At 36.2% G+C, this 24,672-nt stretch overlaps 1 protein-coding gene across 1 annotated transcript in view; it reads left to right on the forward strand.

Moving 5' to 3' along the window:
* LOC139141361 (PAX-interacting protein 1-like) overlaps positions 1 to 24,672 on the forward strand; it is a 45,699-nt gene that overhangs the window by 16,356 nt on the left and 4,671 nt on the right. The window contains exons 6-15 of the mRNA XM_070711005.1: positions 2,613 to 2,704; positions 2,925 to 3,020; positions 3,894 to 4,031; positions 6,424 to 6,730; positions 10,123 to 10,166; positions 12,883 to 13,001; positions 14,109 to 14,196; positions 16,434 to 16,602; positions 17,476 to 17,576; positions 19,572 to 19,782. Coding sequence (XP_070567106.1) covers positions 2,613 to 2,704; positions 2,925 to 3,020; positions 3,894 to 4,031; positions 6,424 to 6,730; positions 10,123 to 10,166; positions 12,883 to 13,001; positions 14,109 to 14,196; positions 16,434 to 16,602; positions 17,476 to 17,576; positions 19,572 to 19,782 — 1,365 coding nt within the window. The remainder of the gene's footprint in view (positions 1 to 2,612; positions 2,705 to 2,924; positions 3,021 to 3,893; positions 4,032 to 6,423; positions 6,731 to 10,122; positions 10,167 to 12,882; positions 13,002 to 14,108; positions 14,197 to 16,433; positions 16,603 to 17,475; positions 17,577 to 19,571; positions 19,783 to 24,672) is intronic.

Consider the following 24,672-nt stretch of genomic DNA (forward strand, 5'->3'; position numbering starts at 1 on the left):
TTTTCCTTAATAATTAGGCCATCCCAGTACACTCTAAATTTCACTGTATTTCTTGAATAGATCATAATTGATACAGTCAATTGAAACAAATAATACTAGTACGTTCATAAGTTTGAACTTGTGAAGTCAGATATCTTTATTTCCAGTGAAAATACTGAAATGTAAGACAGTGAAAGTAACAAAGTAGACCTGCATTTTTCAATATTTTGTTCTGTGCAGCGATGTTGTCCAGTCATATAATAAATAAATAAATAAATAAATAAAATAATAGGTATTATGGCAAAAAAAATTAAATTTGTTTCTCACCCTCAGTTGCTTACAAAAATGATACAGTGACGTGCTTTTTATATCATATTCGGGGATTTTTGTGAGCTTTGATATTTATGTAAATTGGGTCGTACATGTTGACGTATGTTGCACCATAGTACAAAGTGCTGTGCTGGATGGACGGACCATGGAGAAGCGAGACTGTCAATGATTGTACAAGAGATGCATCAAAAAGACGATAAATCATATAAAGTAAAAAGACAAAAATGTAAACCAATCAATAATAATGGTTTGATTTACTGAACAAAATAAATGGGGATGTCAATATAGACAAGTTAGACCGAATAAAAGATAAAAACTGTACATTACCAACACTCAATACCAAAACAAATTAAATGATTTTCGAAGTTAAATTAGACCCCCGAATCTCAGTGTGACAATTTTCGGACGACCCCAGTTTTCGAACATTTAATGACATGCTGCACTGTTCGTTGTACTCACTTTGCTCTGTATTGATAGCGTTTCACAAGTCATGTGTCCGCATATTAAGTCAGGTGACGCTGCTGTCCCAACGGAATAGTTATGTTTTCGGTAGAAGCTATATCAGGCGCTACAAACTTGGTGAAGTTAACACACCGTACAATACAAGGTGTTGAAAGCAACACACAGAGACAGCCCATGTCTGATATGTAAGCACCATACACGTGCTAAATATAGAAACTATATTGAAATATAGTTGCGTGGCCCATGGATTGAACATAACTAATTTATCATGAAATTTTTACAAACAGTTTTCTAAACACATCGAAATTGAAAATCGGGGATTTGAAGTTTCAAAATATCAATATTTAGCCCCTACATATAATCACATTCCAAAGACGACGTCCGATTACTACGCACTCAACATTAGGTCGAAAATTAGGCAACTTTGACCCCTAAATACCATTTCCGTCCTGTTAACAGTTTTAGGATAAACACAATTAAGTTTCGAAGGGTGTGGTATTAAAATTTCGTACTGCTCGTCATTTATGAAACGGCTTTTAGGCAAAATTTACTGTCCTGTCCGAAAACTGTCACTCTAAATGTATCTAAAACCGTGTGCCGTCAATATTCGAATCATGTTACTGAATGAGATTTGAGTAACAGAACTGGTATGACCATCTTTAAAATTATTTTCCAACTTCGATATCAAATGTAGGTAGCTCTCTATGATGTCCAAATCTGCTGAACAGAGACAACTTCATCTTGCTGAGCTCACGTAGTTCAAAACGGTAATCATGCTCTTTTTTGCGAAGTCTCCAGCAATTTTGCGGTTTGTGGCTCTTGGCAGCCGAAGCTACACGATCTCTTTCTTTGTCTGATAAAGCTTACCACCGGTAATGCCTTATTAAAGTTTCGGAGATCGGACCTCTTACTAGTTTAGTCATCGTCGATCGCAAGCAGTATCGACTGCTCCGTATCTGAACAATTGCCATGCGCTGTCTGCTGTGTGTCAGCCTTTCAAATGCATTGTCCAATTAAAAGACAGCTTTCATGACGAAAGTGGACCCAACATCAAAACCTGTGCATAATGAGCGCAGAGACTTAACTATAGTTGATACAGAATCATTGATTGGTTGAAGATTTTGGACGATATCATTTTAGTAGAGGGACTTAGTTGTATTCTATTGCGTGTAAAACAATGGAGTTTCCGGGCCAGGTTCGCGTTACCAACTCAGCAAAATAAAAGGTTTGGCGTAAAAACAATGTTTACATTTCCCTTTGAACATTTTTTCATAGTGATTAATGGTCAAATATCTTCGTAAAATGTACGAATACTAACTAGAATATTTTCGTAAACATCTGATCTTCTTCTGAAAATGCGAAAAAAACTATCGGCAGCGGAAACACAGGATAAGAAGCATTAAGTCTGTGTATAGCATATGCAAGTCAGGATAAACACTTTTTTTTGCTTTCATACCATATTTCTTATGTGTTCCTTTAGTTTACAATGTCCTCTCTAGTCTTACTTTGTAAGTCATCGGCGAAGGGGACTTACAGATTGGATTCTGTGCGTGCACGCATGTGTGTGTGCAACCTTGTGTCCATGCAGATATCTCAGAAATACTTTGGTTGATTTCAGTAATTTTTTTTTGAAATTTGCAAGGATGGTCACTGGGGCAAATGTCCCCAGAGTTTTTTCCTTATTTTTATTGAGTCATTTCAAAGTTACTTTTCAGCATTTTTGATCGAAGTTAACATTTTGAACTTTTCATAAAAACCACTAATTTGATCACTTTAATGTTTACGTTAAATGTTAATGGACAGTATCCATGGCATTTTGCAACAATGGTATTTTTTATCAGTTCCTAGGGATTGTTGTTTGCTGGGATGTGTATTTCTTATCATTGAATACCAAACCCTAGTTGATCAAGAAATGATTGAGACCTGGAAAAAGGTGAGTATTTGTACTACAGAGATGACGTACACAATCTGGCTGATGGTTATGCAAAATAAGTATTGTCAAGAACAAGATTAAAACTATAATGAGATTACTTGGAGACAAGATAATATTTTCAAATTACAGTCAATGGACAATATAGTGCTGTACAACAGAAATTGAATCATAACATAAGTTGATCAAATGAATGTTTTTGAATCTGTGGTTACTTTTACAGGTAATTACAAAATTTGGAGGCCTGGTTGATGATTGTTATTCTGAGCGTATTACCCATGTCATATGTGACTCCCAAAAAACTGATGTTTTTAAACTGGTAAGAAAAGTCTCATTTCTTTAACTGAGGCTAAAAAAAAATGTTTCCCATCTTAGATTGTACACTTCTTACAAAAGTGATATATTTTTTGTGTCTAACCAAGAAACCAGCCAATGACAACAAAACTGAACAGAAAGTTTTCAAGCAGAAGGAATAGTGACTGCAAAAAGATGCTAAATGTTACTCATGATGTATATAGTCCCCAATTTGCATCCTAAAACAGACTTATAAGTAAAAGATTGTTTAGGTTGTAAAATCATGTTGTTTCCCCACACCCTGTAGCTTTCAATCTGCATTTTGAATTTTGTGTACTACAAATGTTATTATTTATGCTTGCATTAAACATCTGTTTAAAGAAAGTGTGAAAGTATGAAAATGCTAAAAAGCATGCAGCTGATTCAGTGTTTAACAGTACTGTTTGGTGTTTTATTTATGGTAAATGTCTTTTTATCACTAAATTTTATCCACTGTTAACTTGATGATGGTATGTTTACTGTTACAATGAATTCTGTGCCCAATATCAATACTTAACTTTTACACTTCATGTAGGGCAGAGGTTCTGACCTTAACTAATGAATTTGTTTTGTGTGTAGTTTATGTAACTGCCTTGGAGAGTACCTTGCATTTAGTTTATGTCAGTAAATTTCAAACTTATTACCAATGCAATTCATGGTCAGTCACCTCACCTGTCAACAAAACTATATTGATATCTTGCTTTGTATAGAAAAGAGTGAGCACCTAAGGTGTAGCGCTAGTATACAATTTTGATTTGGAATCAGAACATTTAGTGTTTGTTACAAGTTCTCAGGTCTAAATCCCCAAGTGTATTGACTGATGTTTCCTATTGCTTCATATTTATCTTTTCCCTACCAGGCAATGAAAGATGGTAAAAGAGTTGTCACAGCACACTGGTTGAACGATTGTTTAACAGTAAAGAAAATGGCACCGCCGTGGAGAGCATTACATTTACCCACTCCATACCCAATCCATGCACAACCATGCAAAGATCAGGTAAGAATATAGAGTCATTCAGCATCTAGACCACAGGTATGGGATTCTAAGTGAGAAGAGTCAACATATATTGGTGTATGATCATTAGTTAATTTTGCTGAAAGTGTCAACAAGGGCACTATGTGAAATTACCAGTATTCAGAGGTATGCAATAGGTAATTTGACACAGTTCAATAGAAACCCAAGTCAACGTGCTATGCCCTACAGTATTTCATACATGAAAGTGTCATTTACAATGATCAGTGATCGAAATAATCGGTGGCAATGGTGGCATTTGCCACCAAAAACTGTCAATCTGCCACCAAAATTTTTTTCTGGTGGTATTTTTCTGCCACTAAATTTTGGGTCATCATGTCATCGATCCTACGGCTTGAATGAAGGAACACTGAAGGATGAAGGAACACGCGTTGTCTGACGGCGGAAAAACTCATTAGCCAAAAAAAAACCCAAACTAATTGCGACATTTTGGCATGTATGAAAACACAGCGTGAATCCAAACTTGTGATTGGCTAATCTCCATATCGATGACAGCAGCTTTTGTACACTTGACATGTTGTTGCCCTCTGTGATAGCCGCATATGCAGTCATACGGCACAAGATAAAAGCATGTTGTGACATTTTGAAAACAAAGCCAAACTGCAGCCTACATGAATTAAATAACAATAAATACTTGCAATTCATTAGCCAGTACAAAGCTCAAAAATTCCTATCGCCCAACGCCCGTGGCTAGTGAATTTTGCGTTCGGGCAAGTAAAATCAATATGCTTCCTGTCCGACGGGCAAGTGCACCAGCGGTTGAATTAACTAAGCTCTTGACAATTCAAGCTTGAAAACGTATTTCATTAGGTCTGTACACGCCTACAATCATTGTAAGTCCTTCAACTCTCAGAAGTTTTTTTCTGAAAACCCTTGAAAATCCGCCCGACATCGCAAAATAATCGTTCTTGCTGTTGTAGAACACAAAAAGTCGTAAAAATAGAGTTTTGCGACACGTTCTCTCCGACGACACGGAGTGAACTCACTGTTTTGTATGTGTGCCGTAAAGTGGTATGCTCTTGACAGTGGTTGCCATTCTCTTTGTGCAAGTGTATGAGTCGTATGACAGTCGATCGGCTTCACGCGATAGTGTAATTGCACCATGTGCTTGGTAAATGGATGTAAACTTATTCGAAGCCATGCATGGATCTCGGCAATGTTTACTGTTCAACGTAAATCAACCCGCAGTTGAAAAAGTACAAGTTGACATCATAGTCGAAACGGGCTCAGTCGAGTCATTGCAGCTACGTATTGCGTGAGATGCAGACAGTTTCAAATTACGTGACCTTGGTTGTTAGGGATCGGCTCTCACTTACAGAAAACAAATCTGCACTGAAGAGTAACGAAAACGAAACTTGAATCTGCTCTCTTGACGAATACATTTATCAAAATAAAACTTTGAAAGACGGCTGTGCTCAGTGAGTAAACATGTAAACAGTACATGTGCGTATGCATTGGCAGATAAACACTAGCAGAGCAGTTGTTTGTGATCTCAGCTTGATAATAAAGAGCAGCAGCCAGCCATGCACATTGTAAATCACACAATCTTATTAATCTTATGCCAAAATTTTAATTTGGATTAGGTTGTGGAAAAATTCCAAATTCAAAGATGTTTTCTAGATGGCCAAATCTACAGAAAAAAACTAAAGTATTATCACATTTCTTCTGTGACATTTCAGATTTGGTAATAGTCCTTCATTTTAACAAGAATGTAGTTCATGTTTGAATCTGTTTTTCCCTCTTTGAATTCACTTCATATGGCCAAACTCTTGCTCTCTGTTACAAATTACTAGTACAGTTATTAGAAATTTAGGGCAAGTAATTTTTCCTCTCGGGCTAGTAAAAATGAAATTCACGTGTCCCACGGTTAGTAAGTTTGAAAAAATTTTTTCGAGGCCTGCAGTATGGGTTGATTTTTTGTGACGTGTACTCACCATATTTTCAAGAATTTATAAATTAGAATGAGTATGTGGCAATGACAAAATGTTGTATTATACCGATCACATGATGTGTTAAACTGCCACCAGATTTTTCATAATTGCCACCTGATTTTATATCTGGTGGCAAACTTTTGCCACGAGAAATAAAAAAGTATTTCTATCCCTGAATGATGCTATTTCAATTAAAGGTATATAGTCACCTGTGATCTAAATATGCCCATATGTGGTCAAAGGGGCATTCCTTGGTATTCAAAATGCCCATGTGAGGGCGCTGTTTTTAAAAAGCGGCCACCCGCTTAAAATCTGTGATTGGTTAGATTTTCTCTTTCCATGGTAACTGTGGCAAGATTGGAACAGGTGACAGTATACCTTTAAACTGGGAAGTAATACTTAATCAATGTCACTTCTGACGTCAGGTGATTGCAGTAACAGGATTTGAAGGAAAAGACAGATCAGATGTGAAGGTCTTGGTGGAACTGGTTGGTGCCAAATACACTGGTTTTTTAACAAGAGGCAATACAGTGTTGATTTGCCATAGACAAGAAGGTGCAAAATTTGAAAAAGCTAGAGAATGGCGACTACCTATTGTGAATGTGCAGTGGCTTAATGATATCGCACTTGGATATATGGATGCACTTAGGAACTGGGGAGCACAAAGGTACCAAACATATGACACCGAAGATCCACTAAGATTGGTTCATCAGTTTAATAACCGGCTCATGGGTAAGATACTCTGTTGCTTGGTTTATAGTCCCCCACGGACAAAGTCCGGGGGTACTTATAGATCTGGTTGTGTCCGTGCATGCGTCAGTATGTCCATTAACCCAAATTTCTCAGAGATGCCACGGGCGATTTCTTTCAAACTTGGTACAAGGATTACAGCCTATGCATGGCCTGAAAAATATGATGCCCGAGACTGACTGATTTCTGATACGGACTAGTACGTTAAAGACCCTCACTTGCCTGCAGGCAGACGGAAGATCACACCATGTACTAGCCGTTTCTAGCTCCATGATCACAGTGAAGAATTTTACCGTCGTCCAACTTTGTGCATTGTCACAGCTTTAACTTTCCACCTTTGCGACGACCTCTTTTCAAACGTGAATTTTGCCATCAAGTTGTGTATTTCTACCCAAGTATTATATATCACCTGAAAGCTATTTCTATGAATTTTTTTGTTTGATCAAGGAAATTAATAGGCGATGGATTTTCATGAAGATATTTAGTGAAAGTGTAAAGAAATTGGGTAAACTGACATAAAAAAGTTTAAGTCAGAGCGGAAGGGAGCTATTGTCTAGGTGACAACAAGTAATTGCACTTCAGAATACTGGCTACAAAACTGTGTCTCAGATTTTTGAAAAAAGCCTTAGTTTTTTTACAGTGCTGAATCAAAGTTTATCAACCGATTAGTCTCACAATGCCATCTAATTAAGCAGCGATAACTCGACTCTAAAGACCTACATTAAAAAACTGAGACGGTTTTAGAGACAACTTATTTGACAAACATCTGTGAAAATCTGGTGGACTTCCGTTTACGCAGTCTCGAGTTAAAGTCTTTTGAGTGTGCTGCAAAGTGACAAAATGCCGAACTGAGAAATGGGCAATTTAGTAAATTGGTTCGGTTTTCCTTTATGAATGGCCATAAACAATTTACTCGACAGATAAAACACCAAAACAAGAAAGTGCTATCAACGCTTTAGCCCAAACAGTATTTCACTCATTGAAATCAGTGTCAACTGTTAAAATAAGGCTAACAAGGGCGATTTTCGGGAGCGATGTTTCCTCTCAGAGCACAATGTACATAGTTGCCGATGACTAAATAAATTTGAGGAGTGCCTGGAAGGGATTTTGCATAATTATGACGGATTAGCTGTAAGATGTAGACAGAGTATTAACTGTTCAACCTAACTGTTGGGACTGCTACGGCATCTCGATGCCGTCTACACAAACGTAAATATTATGTGATTTTATGTCAGCATTGGATCTCAGAAAGGGTTCATATCCGTGGAAGGTTCTGATTGAGCGATCCCGATAATGAGTGACAAAGCGAATTGAAAATCGGTTTACACCACAACTAAAAGAACCTGTATTTATATGTAGGTATAGATTGGCAGTGTCTGTGATCATGAGGGTAAAAAACCTCCATGCTGTGATTCAGTCAGCTGCTATTTTTTTCGAACTTCACGCGCCTTGAAAACAGATTAACACCCACTACTCAACTCCGAGCGTTTCTAAGACAATAGTTTGCCTTCGCTGTGTAAAACATTTCTGAGGTGAAGACCGTTTCTTGAGTCATTTTGGCTGACATAGCCAAATGCCAGTCAGCGCCAACAAAGTCAAGGGAGAGAATTTGAGAAACCTTGAATATTAAGACAAGAACGTCATATTATCTGAGCTGCTGTTCTCGTCGAGGCCTGTCCCCAAACTGTGTCATCGGTATCGTTAGCCATAACTCAATTGTATGCAAAAATGTTTTGCAACATCCTGTTGATTAATTCCCAGTTGACTCATTTTATGAACTTTAGGATGGTTGCCTACATTGGTTTTATGTTTTCATCACCATGGAACTCATTCTTGGCCATTGACCGCCATCTGTATCAAAGTATTTTTATCACAAACCTAATTAATGAAGAGGACTCTATCCTCTCTGAGGACTTGCAATCAAGTACCCATTAACAAGTGGGGACTGTGTCATCAACGATGACTTGTTTTTCATTGTTATACATTTCTATACGTAAAGGATAACAGTAAAATGTTTCCAAAAGCACTGCCCGCGACTGAGCTCAGGCGACAACCAGACGAGATCAGTGCCCGCTTGACATTAAATTTGTTTCAACATTTCTGTCAATCACTCATTCTGGGCGTAGTCTGAAAAATCGGCATCTTGAACTACGATGCCGATTTTTCAGACTACACACATCATCACGTCAGCTGTGCCTATGAACTACATTGCTGATTTTCAGGCGAGCTATAGTTTCTGAAACTGATGACACAAAGTGAGTGATTGACAGAAATGTTGCAACAAATTAAATGCTAACCGTGCACGATCATCACATCTCACTGTTCCCAAATTTGATCAAAGCACACATGCAGCATCGCGTCGAAGCAAACAATTGTATTTTCTTTCAACTTTGCTCCACTAGTCCATGAAAAAAAATGATTCAGAGGGTCAATCGAAAGATACTACCGGGCAACCCAACATGGAGAACACAGAGAAGTGCAGTGAAATTGAACCAATGACGGTATCCATGACGTATTGTCCTGTTGTCGCCCATACAATAACATGCAAAGGCAATCAGCGCCACTTTGAAACCGTGAGCGATGATGATGCACCGGTTACCAAAAAAATCACGTCCACAACCACTAACAGGCTACCAAGAGCAGTGGGAGACTGAATGTCCATGGTTACATTTTGATGTATCGTATAAATGTATAAATTTTGAACACTGCCAGTGCCTGGATTAGCTGCAATAAATTACTTTAGTAACCTTTGGGTTGCCCAATGTGTTTTGACAGTCGCATGTACACCCTTCGCTGTTACGTTTCAGAATGTTTGAAACACAGCCCAGTTGTTCAAGTTGTTTGTTGAACTGTTTTCATTAAAATAAGGTTACATGTACATCGTACAATCCGAATTGGTAGTGTAAATTTATTGAACAGCTCGTCGTATTTTGTAGTCAGCTTTTTTCATCAATCGAGCGCTGAAGTAAAATTACGCATGCAAATACAGCCATTACGCAATTTTAGTAGACTAATGCGTATGCCGTACGCGAGGAGAAAAAATTACCGTGAACACTGGAATTGTATACCTTGTCTATTCTCCCTCAGCATTGTGTGTTCATTGGGTTACATTATTGACTAACCCAGAAGTCGTTGCAAAAACAGGGTTGCATCTCAGCTTCCTCAGCCTGTAGTTTTTCTTAGATTAAATAGCCCAGCAAATCATATAATGTACACTGCCCATCGAAGTGGAAAAATAGAATTGTTGTTGTGACACCAGTTGCTGCAAGTGCAAATGTAACAATGAGATACTTTGACACAATGTATTTTAAAACACTGTCAGTCAGAGGGCACACTGGGAATAATACCTTTTCATTATCATCCCATCCCACCAGGTCCTTGGACCACACCATTGAAGCTGTCTCAAGCAGCTCTTAGGGTAAGTACAATATCAGAGTGTTGGACAAAACATTGATTATTTATTGAATTCATAGTTGCTTGTTGTAGTATTTACAATTTGACATGGTACACAAAAAAGCAGTACACAAAAAAGCAGAGTCATTTTGGACACCATAGACCGGAGGTTCAAACGGCGTCTAATGTTGCAACAATGTGTGTGTCTGTGTATCCATCCGTCTCCTGATCAGATTTCTGAGGTGCCTTGGTTACAATTAGATTAAGTTATTCTCAAAGATTGGCGAGTGTAACATATAATTAGCTCATTTGTATATTTAACGAATTTGTGTAATTGGGCTCTATATCCAAAGGTTTGTGCACCAACATTGATTAGACTACTGGTAAAACGATTGGAACTAATTTGGGATAATTGGATCTTCATGTTTTTCAAATTTCACAAAAGTGTTACGTGCTATATAGCTGAATAGTGCAATATTACAAATTACTCATAAAAACAAGTGTGTAACTTAAAAAGAAAAGCAGATTAGGTTACATTTGTAGATTAAACAGACATTACTTCACCATCCAATTATCCTAAATTAGTTCCAATTGTGTTTGGTGTATATTGATCACATTTGATTTTAATCATGTAGAAAGTTTGATTAGTTTGACTTGCTGGTTCTTATCCTATTTGCTTATACAATGAAAATCTTTGAGTAGGACATAAGTAAAAAATGAATGCACTGACTTTGATCTGGCTTTGAAGGTAGATTGGTTGTACTAAAGTGCCGTTCAGATGTGCGGGTTAGGACTCAGAGGGGACGGCCTAAATTTGTTATTCTCTGATGAGTGACACGTCTTTACAGGTCAGGATGCCCCTTGGCCGTCTGTTTTTGGGACGCTCTTGGGGGGTAGGTCTAGGTTCGGTGCTCGGTCCTAAACAGTGACCTAAATTACGTTTGGACAAACACGGACTTTAAAGGTCGTCCTAAACGCCCTCTACCGATGTGGATTGCCTCATTATGCTTTGCTACACCATACAGAAAGCATGGCTGATCTCACAAGAGCAGTGTCTCGCGATTGTGTCAACAACTGAAGTGAATGGGAGATTCGATGATTGCTTTCAATTTGGAAAGATGAAGGCATCCAACAAATGTTGGATGGGACATCGAGGGATTTCCGGGTTTATGGAGTGATTGCTTCAAAAGGGATGGCTAAAGACCTTGAGCGGCAGCAGTTCAGATTCACAAGAAAATTAAGCATCTATGTACACAGTTCAAGGCAGTAGTTGACAACAACAAATGAAGTGGCAGAGGAAGGAAGACGATGCCATTTTTTGACAATTTGGCTGAAATTTTAGGTCACAGACTTGCCATAAACCCTGACCCTGCACTGATTGAAGAGAGCATCGAGAGCCGTGACAAAGATTGTTTCCTCGTTCTCTCATCCACAGCGTTTGATTTATGGGTAATATTGGCATGGTTCGTGAGGCGCTGAAATGGCCAAGGCACATAATCAGGATATGCAAACTCGATCTCTGTTGATGATTAAGTAGCATGGACAGTCTTTCAAGTGCAACCTCCAATCAATAGTTACCATGAATCAGTACCGCTTCATGCAAATGGCCATGAAATCTGCGGTGGTGACGTTTAGAACGCAAATTCAGATAGAGTAGCATTTGCAGCATGAGCCGCCATCGTTTATGCATGCATGCGTTGTGACCACTGTAGACTGTAGAGGGCGTATGTCTCCGTCCTATAGTAATCCCTATACATTACTTGGGAACAGAAAAATTTTAAGATGCTGATAAGAAATGTATACCTAGCTCCGATAATCTCAAATAGGACGCTCTTGCCGTGGCACGTCAGAACCCAGCTTAAGATTTAGTCATAAATGTAGTTAGAGCTGGCATAAGTGCTTGTTTACATTGAGTATTTAAATGGTGTTTGTGTCTAAGTAATAAATTATTTAGACTTAAAAGATAAAGCTGATAAAACACTTGCCTATTTAATAGCTTATAATATATTTATGAATTTCTGGAATTAGGCAACATGTTAAAAGTGAATGCACTGAATTTGATCGATCTTAAAGGTACATGTACATTGGTTACACTCAAGATTCAGTTATGCTGGAAGTTAATGAGTGTAACATATCATAGTCACCGGATTTTCATAGTTAATAACTTTTATAATTAGACCAAACGTTATTGCTGAATGCACATAATTTGAATGGGCACAACATTATAAATGACCCATGTTATCTCAAATATTATTAACATGATGAGAAGCATTAAGGTTTTGTGTAACATTAACAAACTTGTATGAACACCTAGAGTTTGTTTTCAGGATGCATGGAAATGACCAGACAAATTGTACTATGATGTCTACCTTTATTGAAATTCTTCAACTCTTCTGTTCATCCAATGTGAAGATGCCCTGGTAAATTTGAACATTCTAGTTCAAGGCCATTTACCATGACCATTTCTAAAGAGTCAAAACTACTCATCCAACAGCTTTTAAATTTGATGCACTGGTTTAGAGATCATATTTTTAAAAAAAGAGTTTGTCAATACTCATCCATTCTCATTATTCTGCAAAGGAATCAATGCAAATACAAAATGAGTGTCAAATGGAAAGACAAAACTTAATAGATATAAAATAAGAGTAAGTATACAATATTTGTGATACTACCCATCCCTACAGCAACAAGTCAAAACATGAACACAATGCATGTCATGACTGTTCTTGCTTTCACTGCAGAACTTCAAACCAAGTGTTCACCTAAGGTCACTCTCTGTGGCAGACGATGATGGTTACAATATGAATGGAAATAAAAGGAAACTGGCAAATGAATCTTCAAACTCTTCAAATAAAATGTGGTGAGTTTCACATGATAAGTATGATTACATGATGTACTTCTGCACTGTCCCTCAAAAATGGGAATATTGGTCCTGTTGGATCTGTGCACCTTCCTTTTTTCCAAATGTATAGAGCAATTGGAATAAATAAATGTTTTGTTCCCCTGTGGTAAAAACTTACAAATGGCAGCATGTTTAACATTGTGTAGTATGAAGCTGAATCATCGGTAACAGATCGAACTTAAGTTCTCATGTTACTATGCATCAACATAACATTGCATCAACATAGCAATTGTGTCATTGAAAGTGAACAGCTTGCCTAAGACCTATCAAGTTTAATAATCTTGTTCAACATAGCAGACCCACTCATCAAATTCTCTTGTCAAGGAAATTCATGTACTGGTATCTGCAGCAATTATCTCTTTCTGGCAGTTTTTATGACATTGAGCATGAAGAAGTTTACCTGGCCTTCGAGTCAAAATTCAACGTTTGGTTACCAATAGCCCATATGATCATGCACAGACCTTCATTAACCCACACTGAGAAAAAACAACTATCTAGAGGTACAAGCTGAACACACAATGACATTATCTCTAGAATGTTATGATACGCGAACTTTGGTTCAGTATTAATTCTATGCATTAATGGTCATAAATGGTACCTTCATTTCTTGTACATAAGTAATAAATGGTTGAGTGATACTTGGAAATTTATTTGAGTGTCAAATTATGTAAGGTTTCATTTCTAAAATTGTGCAGGTTTGGTACAGACTTTATAACCATATGTAAATAATATATACTCACAAGAGCAGCTTACATTGCCATCTTATTGTTAAACATCACATTCCATATGATTGATGATGTCATATTTTATCATTACTCATCGTTAGCTCATACTGAATTCACGTGACTGACGTTGAACACCATCATCTACTGAAAATGCAACCCTCTACAACATTTGCTTACAAAAACACTACACAGTACCTGAGAAAACAATCACACTCTATAGCCACACCTCCACCGGAAACTTGTCATCCAATACATCAGCCTTCTAGTTACTTGGTATAGGAGCACTGTCATCTTGACACAAATTTTATTTTATGATGACTTTTCATGCACTTTTTGAAAGGCTATGCAACGACAATGAAGATTCCTCAGGATCACCAAGAGTATTGTTCACTGGGATTGACCCTGCAGCTGTTCTCATATTATCAGAGGTAAATACTCCTGACTATTCTTTGTGTCTTTGCCAAAAAAACATCAAGAGGTTGTTGGAAGTATGTTTGCATCTGCCAATTGTTTTCTTTCAAACCTTCAACATTGTAGTGATCAGGATTAGTCATGTGCGTGTATGATTGTCTGTCTGTCCCCTGGAAAAATTGAAAACAGCAGCATGTGTATATCTCTGCTGCATTGTGTTTTTACGGTGATAGATGACATATGGAATTGGATTGTATTGTACCGTACAGTAAGGGATAACACCACTGTACAGCACATATGCAAAACATAGTGTTCTCGATCTCCACATAACGTCATAGAGGGCATAGGCTGCAAATCTTTTTTATGACTTCTGATGTTTTACAACAGGAAGAATGATTGTTTGCCATGCAGTTAATGATATGTGGTATGGAAGTTTTTAAGGAGATTTAGGGCAGACATTTTTAGTCCTCACGGACACCGTTGGGGGCTTGGCTTATAGGTTTGGTCATCCATGCGTCCGTCCGTCCGTTCACGCAGATATCTCTGAGATTCCTGGAGCGAATTCATTCAAACTTGGTACAAGGATTACTCCTTATGTCATACATATGCACGTCCATTTGTTTTACGATACGATCCAATATGGCCACCATGAGGCCATTTTGTTATGATATTTTTCATATATGGAGCCATAACTCAGGCACGTCTCAACCGATTTTATTCTAAGTTGGTACAAGGACATTGACCTATGTCATACATATGCCCCTTAATTTGTTTCACGATATGGTCCAATATGCCTGCATGCATGGCGGCCATTTTATTACCAGTTTTTCATGTCCTTAGTCATAACTCTGGCACGTCTCAACCGATTTTATTCTAAGTTGGTACAAGGACATTGACCTATGTCATGAATATGCATGTCTATTGGTTTCACAATCCAATGCAATATGGCTGCGTGGTGGCCATTTTGTTAAGGTTTTTTCATGTACAGAGGCATATTTCCACCAATATCATTCAAAGTTGGTACAAGGACATTGACCTATGTCATACATATGCACATTGATTTTTTAGACAGTAAGATCAAATATGGCTTCATGGTTGCCACCATGTTACAATTTTTTCATGTCTGCTGCCATAACTCAGACATGTATCAACCGATTTTATTCAAAGTTGGTACAAGGACATTGACCTGTGTCACACATATGCACATCAATTTGTTTCACGACATGTAGTCATGTCAATTATTGAATTTTCGTAATTAGGCTGATATGTCAAGGAATACTGCATCAAATTCCATTAAGCTTGGTACAGATGTTAAGCTCACATTGCTTTAACAGTGAGTAAAGACATTTATCAGTGTCAAGTTAATTAATTTGTAATTGCATATGTAAGTAACTTTCCTAATTAGAGTGATATATCCACAAATGCTGTATCAAATTTGATGAAACTTCGTACAGATGTGGATTTCAAAGTGTTTTAAATTACAATTCAATGACACATAGTGGTATCATTTAAATTAATTGCTAATTTGCATTTACATAATGAATTTTTGTTTTTAGGGTGAATGTGCAGAAACACTGCATCAAACTTTATGAAATATATTACTGGTGATAATCTGTCAGTGTTAGGATAGGATGCAAAAATGTTTGGCAACATCCTGTCAATTAGTAATTGACTCATGTAATGACCTTTTGTAATTAGGATGGCGGCCTACATTGGTTTTATATTTTCACCACCATTGAACTCATTCTGGGCCATCAAACCCCATCTGTATCGCAGTATTTTAATCACAGACCCAATTAATGAAGAGAACTCTATCCTCTCCAAGAACTTGTAATTAAAGTACCCATTAACAAGTTGGGATTGTGTCATCAACGATGACTTTTTTTGGTGTTACAGTTTACAATATGCAAATGACATTACAAACTCCAAAATTGGTGACAATTCAGTAAATTCTTGATGGGATTTGAACTCACTACGTATGGCATCTGGTCACCCAGCAAGACACCACAGTCAAACCACTGGGCAATATTCATGATGCTATACATGATGCTGTACCAGTCCCATATTGACTTATGATGACTCTCACAGACATGCCTTTGTTAATTTTTATCAACTTGGTACAAGTATAATGTAGAGAATTACATTTGTTACATCTGCCGTGTTTTTGGCTTGTCACCTTGCATAAGGCAAATTGAACAACAGTGATGTACTTAAACATATTAGATGCTTAGATGTCTAAATGTATGTTTTACAGAAAGTGAAGTCCTTAGGAGGAGAAGTTGTGCAGTCAAGTTATAATTGCTCTCATCTTGTGGCAAGTAAAATCACCAGAACAACTAAATTTTTGGCAAGCCTTTCTGTCTGCAAATTTGTTGTATCACCCAAATGGATTGAAAAGAGTATCAATAAAGGGGTATTTGTAGGTAAGCGTCATTTTGTTTTAGTCCCCCTTGACAAACTCCAGAGCACTTCCATTTTAGATTACATCCATGCATCTGTCAGGAGTTGTTTCTAGTTCTGAAACATACACAGAGTTGGCACAAGTACAGTTTGCTATGTGGTACATATGCACTTAATTTGTTTGCGATATTATAGAATATGGCTGTGTGGAAATATTTAAATGTTCAAAGCCAATACATATATAGCCTCGGTTCATAAGTTCCCACGGACAAAATCTGGTTCGGGGCTTATAGATTTGGCTGTGTCCATCCATCATCTTCTTAAGAACCAATAGACCATTTGAATTGTAAGAACCAGTAGACCATTCAAATTGAAATTTTGCTTATTTCATTATCATTGGGAGAGCTAGCAAGGCTGCTAAAGGCATTCAAATAGATCGCATGATTTGGCATCCATATTGCCATTCAGGGAAAACTTACGATTATGGTTACAGCTCATTGATGATATTTTAATGTGTTGAGGTGAATAAATGCCATTGGCATAGATCAGGCAAAACTCATATCCAAAATAATCACCCATGAGCATATACGTGGATGGGCAAACTCTGGTATATACATGCTTGTTCATTTATTTCCTGTACTGTACAATATTGCTTCCTGGTGCTCATGTATGTGAAATATCGCATATTGAAAGTGGTTACACAGTGGTTAAAAAGTTTGAAAATTCATGATGTGCCATGGCTTTTATTACACATCCATCTGTTTCACAATACTATTCATGATGGTTTCCTGGCAGCTGTTCCTTTATCAAAGTTCTATACTTACTGTATACAACATTGTGTTTTTATGAGAATTCTTGATCAGTTTGATCCAAATTGAGTGTACTACTTGTTTTAGATGAAAGTGAAGATAGCTTGGTGGACACTGAAACTGAAGAACACTTTTCATTTAAATTATCAGAAGCTTTACAAAGAGCCAGCAAAATCAGAGTATTCCAGGTGAGTGAAAAGTACATTTTACAGTTAAAAGATGTTTATGCAAAGTTTTCTTCTGATCATAGTTCTTTACTATCACATCAGTGCTGCAATCGTAACCAAACTTGTGGAGTGAAAGTTACACAGATGTCACCGCAAGAGTATGGTTACGCAAATTCCAACAATTAAACAATGGAAACATTTGATATGATAGTTTTTACATTTGATTTCTAGGTACCATAAGGTGATTTTTCTTCAATTTTGTCAAAATATTAAGAAACTTGCAAATCAAAACGTTTTGAGCCCAAGTACTCAATTTTCACCAAAATTTCCATCTCTGAAACTTCTTGTCTGATGGCTTTCATAATGGTATAACAAACTTACATTTTTGGTCGAAAAATTGTGTCTCAAAAACTACTCAGCTGATAGCTTTTATAGTTTGTTTACAGGTTCCCACAGATTAACTAAATGTACTTTATTGAAATCATGATGAAATCTGCAATTTTGTATGTTTGGGGCAATTTTTGCCATTTTTTGGTCAAATAATGATCCTTAAAAACTGCTCAGCTGACACTTGGTATACAGGTTCCTAGGGATTATCTTCATGTGATAAATTGACATTGCGATGAAAACTGCAATTTGTTTTATATGGTCGACGCAGTTTCACGGACGCTACAGAAATGTTGTACATGAAACACAAATGTCATAATAAAATTTTAAACAATGATTTGTTAATGCTTTCTTATGTTATTAGAATATAAAAGTTGCATATTGGCATTAAAATAAGCTATACTTGGTATGATATCAACGATGACTTGTTTCAAATTAAAATAACCGTTGACAACAGTACGGAAGTCAAAGATTAAAATACAGACAAGGGGAGACCTTATAAAACGTGGGCTCATTGAAATTTTCTTATCTGTACCCATTGCTTTATTTTCAGTCAGAATGATCAGACTAATTTATTCAAGTATGTCCGAATCGGCACATCTTGCTGAAACAAGATGGCCGAGGGAGTCTGCCAGTTTTCAAAGTTCCTATTAGTTGCAGTCATACCTGGGTACATCGTTCAGAGAGAGGTACAGGCAACAGTACACTACGTTCACTGATGCTAAAAATCCATTCTCTTTGTGGAAATATAACTCTTCAATTAAATGTCATCCATGATGTATCTACCTTTTAAGCAGGCCAAAGTATTGAGATCATTGATTGTGCTATCATTGCAAGGGATGTATTGCCAAGGGAGCATGCCATCATGCACAGCATCTTGTAAAATACGAGAAGTAATCTATGAACTCTGGGTGACATTCCTCAGCATTGCAAAGGTGTAAGCTGCTTTGTTGGAAAGTTTCTTGTGCTGAAAGGATAAGTGATGATTATTGGCACATTTTTCTTTATTTATGTAATTTTATAAATGATATATGATGATTCATGAAATCTACACCTTCCCCAGTGACTACCATCCTATCAAAGTGTTTGTGGTTATGCCATTGCCACTCCCAACTGCCACATATAAAAGCTTTTTGCATCAGTGAGTTCGCCTCTTATTTACACATTAGCGTCCTCTTAAAATGTTTGACTTACTGTGCCATTAACAATATAAATTGATTGCGACCATTTGGCACCAGAGCTACTCCTGTTAACAGAGCTCTGCGGTCATTACAGCCCGCTCTTATAGATAACTGGTAGTGCACCAGAACATTCTCACTGCAGGAGGAACTAAACTTGCATCCATTATTCAAGAGCTCCATTGTTGAGTTGAATTAGAAAGTCAGAGTAAGAAAGATAGCAAGATAGACAGTGAGCAGTAAACCTATCAAGACATTTTTTATAGGCGACTAAAGCATCGGTTTCAGCAGGTGCTTGAACTCTGACCTTTCAATGGTTGTTGCAAGCCTTGATATGTGAATAAAAAGCAATATAATATCATGTCAAAAATTATAAATTTTGGTGTGTAGTAGGCCCATTTTGAAGTATGTACTTGTGATATTGATCTGAGATTTCCTTTTCTGTTTGTAGGGCATGACATTGTATGTAACACCCAGTGTTAAACCAGATGCATCACAAATGATTGATATTGTGGAGTGTGGTGGTGGAAGATTGATCACAAGAAAGCCAGCACTTAACTCTGTGGCAAACATGAAAGATACAAATGGAAGACCATTATTTGTTGTTATTTCATGTGATAATGATCTTCCTCTTTGTAGAGACTTCATACTGAACAATACAGGTAAGGAAATTTGTTTTAATTTGTTGAAAGTCAATTGGAATGATCTCACCAGAAAAGAATATGAATATGTTGAAATACACAATGTTGCATTTTTTAGATAGTTTAGAAAGCACTTCTCATTGCTCTGCATGCTGTAGATTTTGAGTATTTGATATGGTGAATTCAGAAGTATTTAACACAGCAATGCCAGTTTGGTGTCAGTATCTGTTAAAATTTTCATGACGGTCACAGAATATTACCAGTGATTTTTATGAGATTTTGCTATTTTTCATTCTCCTGTATTTAGCTCTAACAAAGATGAATTTAAATTACTTTACATTTTAGTCCGTGGGCTGGAGGGGCCCACCGTGCATCCCCCCACATCCCTACTTCTTGGGTATTTTTTTGTTCTTTAGGACCTGCTGAACAAGAAAAAAGATGTTAACATTGGATATTTTGGGATGCACTACCTATCTGGGCTGGTTTTTGATTTGCATGTACCGCAAAAAATGGCGAAAAATGGGTAGGGGTAGGGGGTACTATATCTTCCCCTACATTAAGTAAATTAGCATGAAATAGCACAAACCATACATTTTTGGAAAGCTGAGATTCTGCTCTTTATGAGAAACACCAACTTTAGCAAAATTAATTTGTGTACATAGAATAGGACGACTTTAAAATGAATTTTTTTGACAATTTTGAAATTTTTTACCCAAAATACCATGTAACAATTGTGATTTACTTGTTATTAAGCAAAATTTTGACAGCTTTTTGTGTTTGAATTATTTATTCCCACATATTAAACAAGAAAAAAGTGTTAACATTAGATATTTAACTATACACTACTTCTCCTGAGTCAATTTTGAATTGCGTGTATCTGTATGGGGTGTGCAAAAGCTAGGGGTAGGGGTACAACATTCTTTCCTTGATGAAGTAAACTGGCTTGAAATGCCATATACCTTATAGTTTTAGAAAGCTTAGATACTGGTCTTTCATAAATGCATAAAGTTTTAGTGAAAAAAATATGACGTCATAGAATTGGATAACTTTAAATCGATTTTTTCTGGTAATTCAGTATTTTTAACCGGAAGAAAATACGATAACTATTGTTTCCTCCTTATGAAGCAAATCAAACACATTTATTGATGTTATTTACTAATTGCAATGTGCTGAAGAAGAAAATAAATGTCAAACTTGGGTATTTACCATGCATTATTGTCTCTAGTCACTAAAATAGCAAGTTTTGCTACATTGGTATATCGTGAATGGGCATTTTATTGTTATGCAATGAACTAATGCACAGCCTTAAAAAGCAGACTCGAAAACGTGCACACATAGTCATATTGCCATTTCTCCTTCAAGTAAATAGGTTATTGACGACTGTCTATTGTTATAATTTAATTTTTAAATATTTTTCTATAAAATAATTTTGTTAAGGCGTATTTGGAAAATTGTCTATGCCTCCTTATCTTACTTTATATACAGCAAGCATTACTAACAATCTGTTAGGCCGACGCTAGAGGGGGCGTCTACGTGCACCTCCCCCCCCCCCCTCACCCCACAGGATAACAAACCTGTAATTTTCAGAAGCCTTGGATCCCTAGAATAAGAAATGGGATTTTAACAGACAAAATATAGGGACTCAATAGCTGTTACGGTCATGTTTTGAAGGGTACCACAAAATCACGATTTTGTGACCCACGTGGATTTTTGTCAAACCTGTCTTCTTGTATGTGATCTGCTGAGCTTACTGTTTAACATGACCTAGGTTATGGGGTATCATTAAAAAGGTGATTTATTTTTCTTGAAAATGGTATATAGTAATATGCAATATCTTCTACAGTTTTCATGAAATAGGGCCATAATTTACCCCATACCCTAAAGTTTTATGTCACAAATTACTGTCAAAACTAATCTAAATTCCACCAATTATTTACCTATACATAATACAAAAGGCAATACTGTGTATTAACTTTGTGTTATTTGCTACAGGTACATGTTAGAAACTTGGAATAAACTTTTCACAGAAAAAATATTGGGATCCTGTAGCTGTAACAGTCATATTTTGAAGGGTACCGAAAAATCACAGTATAACTGACTCGCATTCGTTTTTGTTAAAGCTGTCTTCTTGTAAGTCTTCTGCTGAGCTTATTTTGAACATAACGAGACCAATGGGGTACCATTAGAAAGTTAATTTACTCTTCTTTAAAATGATATGTTGCAATATGCAATATCTTCTATAGTTTTCATGAAATAAGACCAAAACGTACCCCATACTCCAACGTTTTATGTCGCAAATTACCATCAAAACTAATCTCAAATTCTACCAATTATTTTCCTAGACACATTACAAAAGGCAATTCTTTGTATAAAATATATTTTATTTGGTACAGGGACATGTCAAAAATATGAGTTAGACTTTTAAAGAGACAAAATATTGGTATTGAATGACTGTTACTGGCATGTTTTGAAGGGTACCGTGAAGTCAGAGTATTACCGACTCGCATATGTTTTTGTTAAATGTGTCGTCTTGTAAGTTTTCTGCTGAGCTTACTTTTTACATAGCCTAGATTATGGGCTGCCATTGGAAAGACAATTTATTTGGCTTTGAAATGACATATTGTAATATGCTTTATCTTCTATAGTTTTCATGAAATAGGACCAAACCTTACCCCATACCCCAAAGTTTTATGTTGTATATTACTGTCAAAACTAGCATTTAATTTCGATAAATTCTATAAAAAAAGACAAACTTTGTATGAAACCTATTTTATTTGTTACAGAGACATTTCCAACTATGAAAGATACCATTAACAGGATAATTATTGTGATTTAATAGCTGTTAGCATCATAGTTTGAAGGATAGCAGGATATATGTTGCTGAAACCAGTGAAATTTTATTAAACAAGTTTCCATGAAATGTATCTGCCAACCTTTATTTTATCCGTAACGCAGATTATAGGGTATCATTACAAAGCTTTGATCACTCTTTATTTAGCATATGATAAAGTGCATTATCATCTGAAGTTGTAATGAAATGGCAAAAAACTTACCCAGCCCTTAGTTTTATGTGCAAACTACATCTGTTCGAAAACTTTGCAGTTTGCGAATTTGGGATATGGGGTAAGTCTGGTCCTATTTCATGAAAACTATTAAAGATATTTCATATTACAATATGTCACTTTAAGGCAAAATAAATTTTCTTTCCAATGATAGTCTATAAGATAGGTTAGAGTAAAAAGTAAGCTCAGCAGATGACTTACAAGATGACACATTTAACAAAAACACATACGAGTGGGCAAGACTGAGACTTTACAGTACCCTTCAAAACATGACAGCAACAACCATTCATTCCCAATATTTTGTCTGTTAAAAGTCTATCTAATATTTTTAACATGTCTCTGTAGCAAATAAAACAGATTTCATACAAATCATTGCCTTTTGTAGTATGTCTAGGTAAAAGTTCGGTAGAATTTGAGATTAGTAGTGATAGTAATTTGCAATATAAACTTAGGGGTGTTGGGTAAGTTTTGGTCTTATTTCCTGAATACTTAAGAAGATATTATATATTACAATATGTCATATCAAAGAAAAAAAAATTACCTTTCTAACGATACCTCAATAGTCGGTTATGTCAAAAAATAGGCTCAGCAGATGACTTATAATAAGACAGGTTTAACCAAACGTATGCGAGTTGGCAATACTGTGAGTTTGTGGTACCCTTCAAAATATGACTGTTACAGCTACAGAATCACAATATTTTTTCTGTTAAAAGTTCGTTTCAAGTTTCTAACATGAACCTAAAGCAAATATACTAAATTTAATACAAATCATTGCCCTTTATATTATGTCCCGGTCAATAGTTGTCAGAATTTGAGATTAGTTTTGACGGTAATTTGGAATATAAAACTTTGGGGTATGGGGTAAGTTGTGGTCCTATTTTATGAAAACTATAAAAGATATTGCATATTGCAATATATTATTTTAAAGAAGAGTAAATTACCTTTCTAATGATGCCCAACTTGCTACATTATGTTAAAAAGTAAGCTCAGTAGAAGACTTACAAGAAGACAGGTTTAACAAAATATATGCGAGTTGGCAGTACTGTGATTTTGCAGTACCATTCAAAATATGACTGTTACAGCTAGAGCATCTGGATATTTTTCTGTCAAAAGTTTATTTCAAGTTACTAACATTTACCTGCATCAAATAAAACAAATTTGATACCAAGTTACTAACATTTACCTGCATCATAAAACAAATTTGATACCAATCATTGCCCTTTGTATAATGTCTAGGTAAATAATTGGTAGAATTTAAGATAAGTTTTGACAGTAATTTGTGACATAAAACTTTGGGGTATGGGGTAAGGTTTGGTCCTATTTCATAAAAACTATAGAAGATATTGCATATTACAATATGTCATTTTAAAGCCAAATAAATTGTCTTTCTAATGGCAGCCCATAATCTAGACTATGGTAAAAAGTAAGCTCAGCAGAAAACTTACGAGACGACACATTTAACAAAAACATATGCGAGTCGGTAATACTCTGACTTCACGGTACCCTTCAAAACATGCCAGTAACAGTCATTCAATACCAATATTTTGTCTCTTTAAAGTCTAACTCATATTTTTGACATGTCCCTGTACCAAATAAAATATATTTTATACAAAGAATTGCCTTTTGTAATGTGTCTAGGAAAATAATTGGTAGAATTTGAGATTAGTTTTGATGGTAATTTGCGACATAAAACGTTGGAGTATGGGGTACGTTTTGGTCTTATTTCATGAAAACTATAGAAGATATTGCATATTGCAACATATCATTTTAAAGAAGAGTAAATTAACTTTCTAATGGTACCCCATTGGTTTCGTTATGTTCAAAATAAGCTCAGCAGAAGACTTACATG

Source organism: Ptychodera flava, chromosome 9, assembly GCF_041260155.1.
Source record: "Ptychodera flava strain L36383 chromosome 9, AS_Pfla_20210202, whole genome shotgun sequence".
NCBI lineage: Eukaryota > Metazoa > Hemichordata > Enteropneusta > Ptychoderidae > Ptychodera > Ptychodera flava.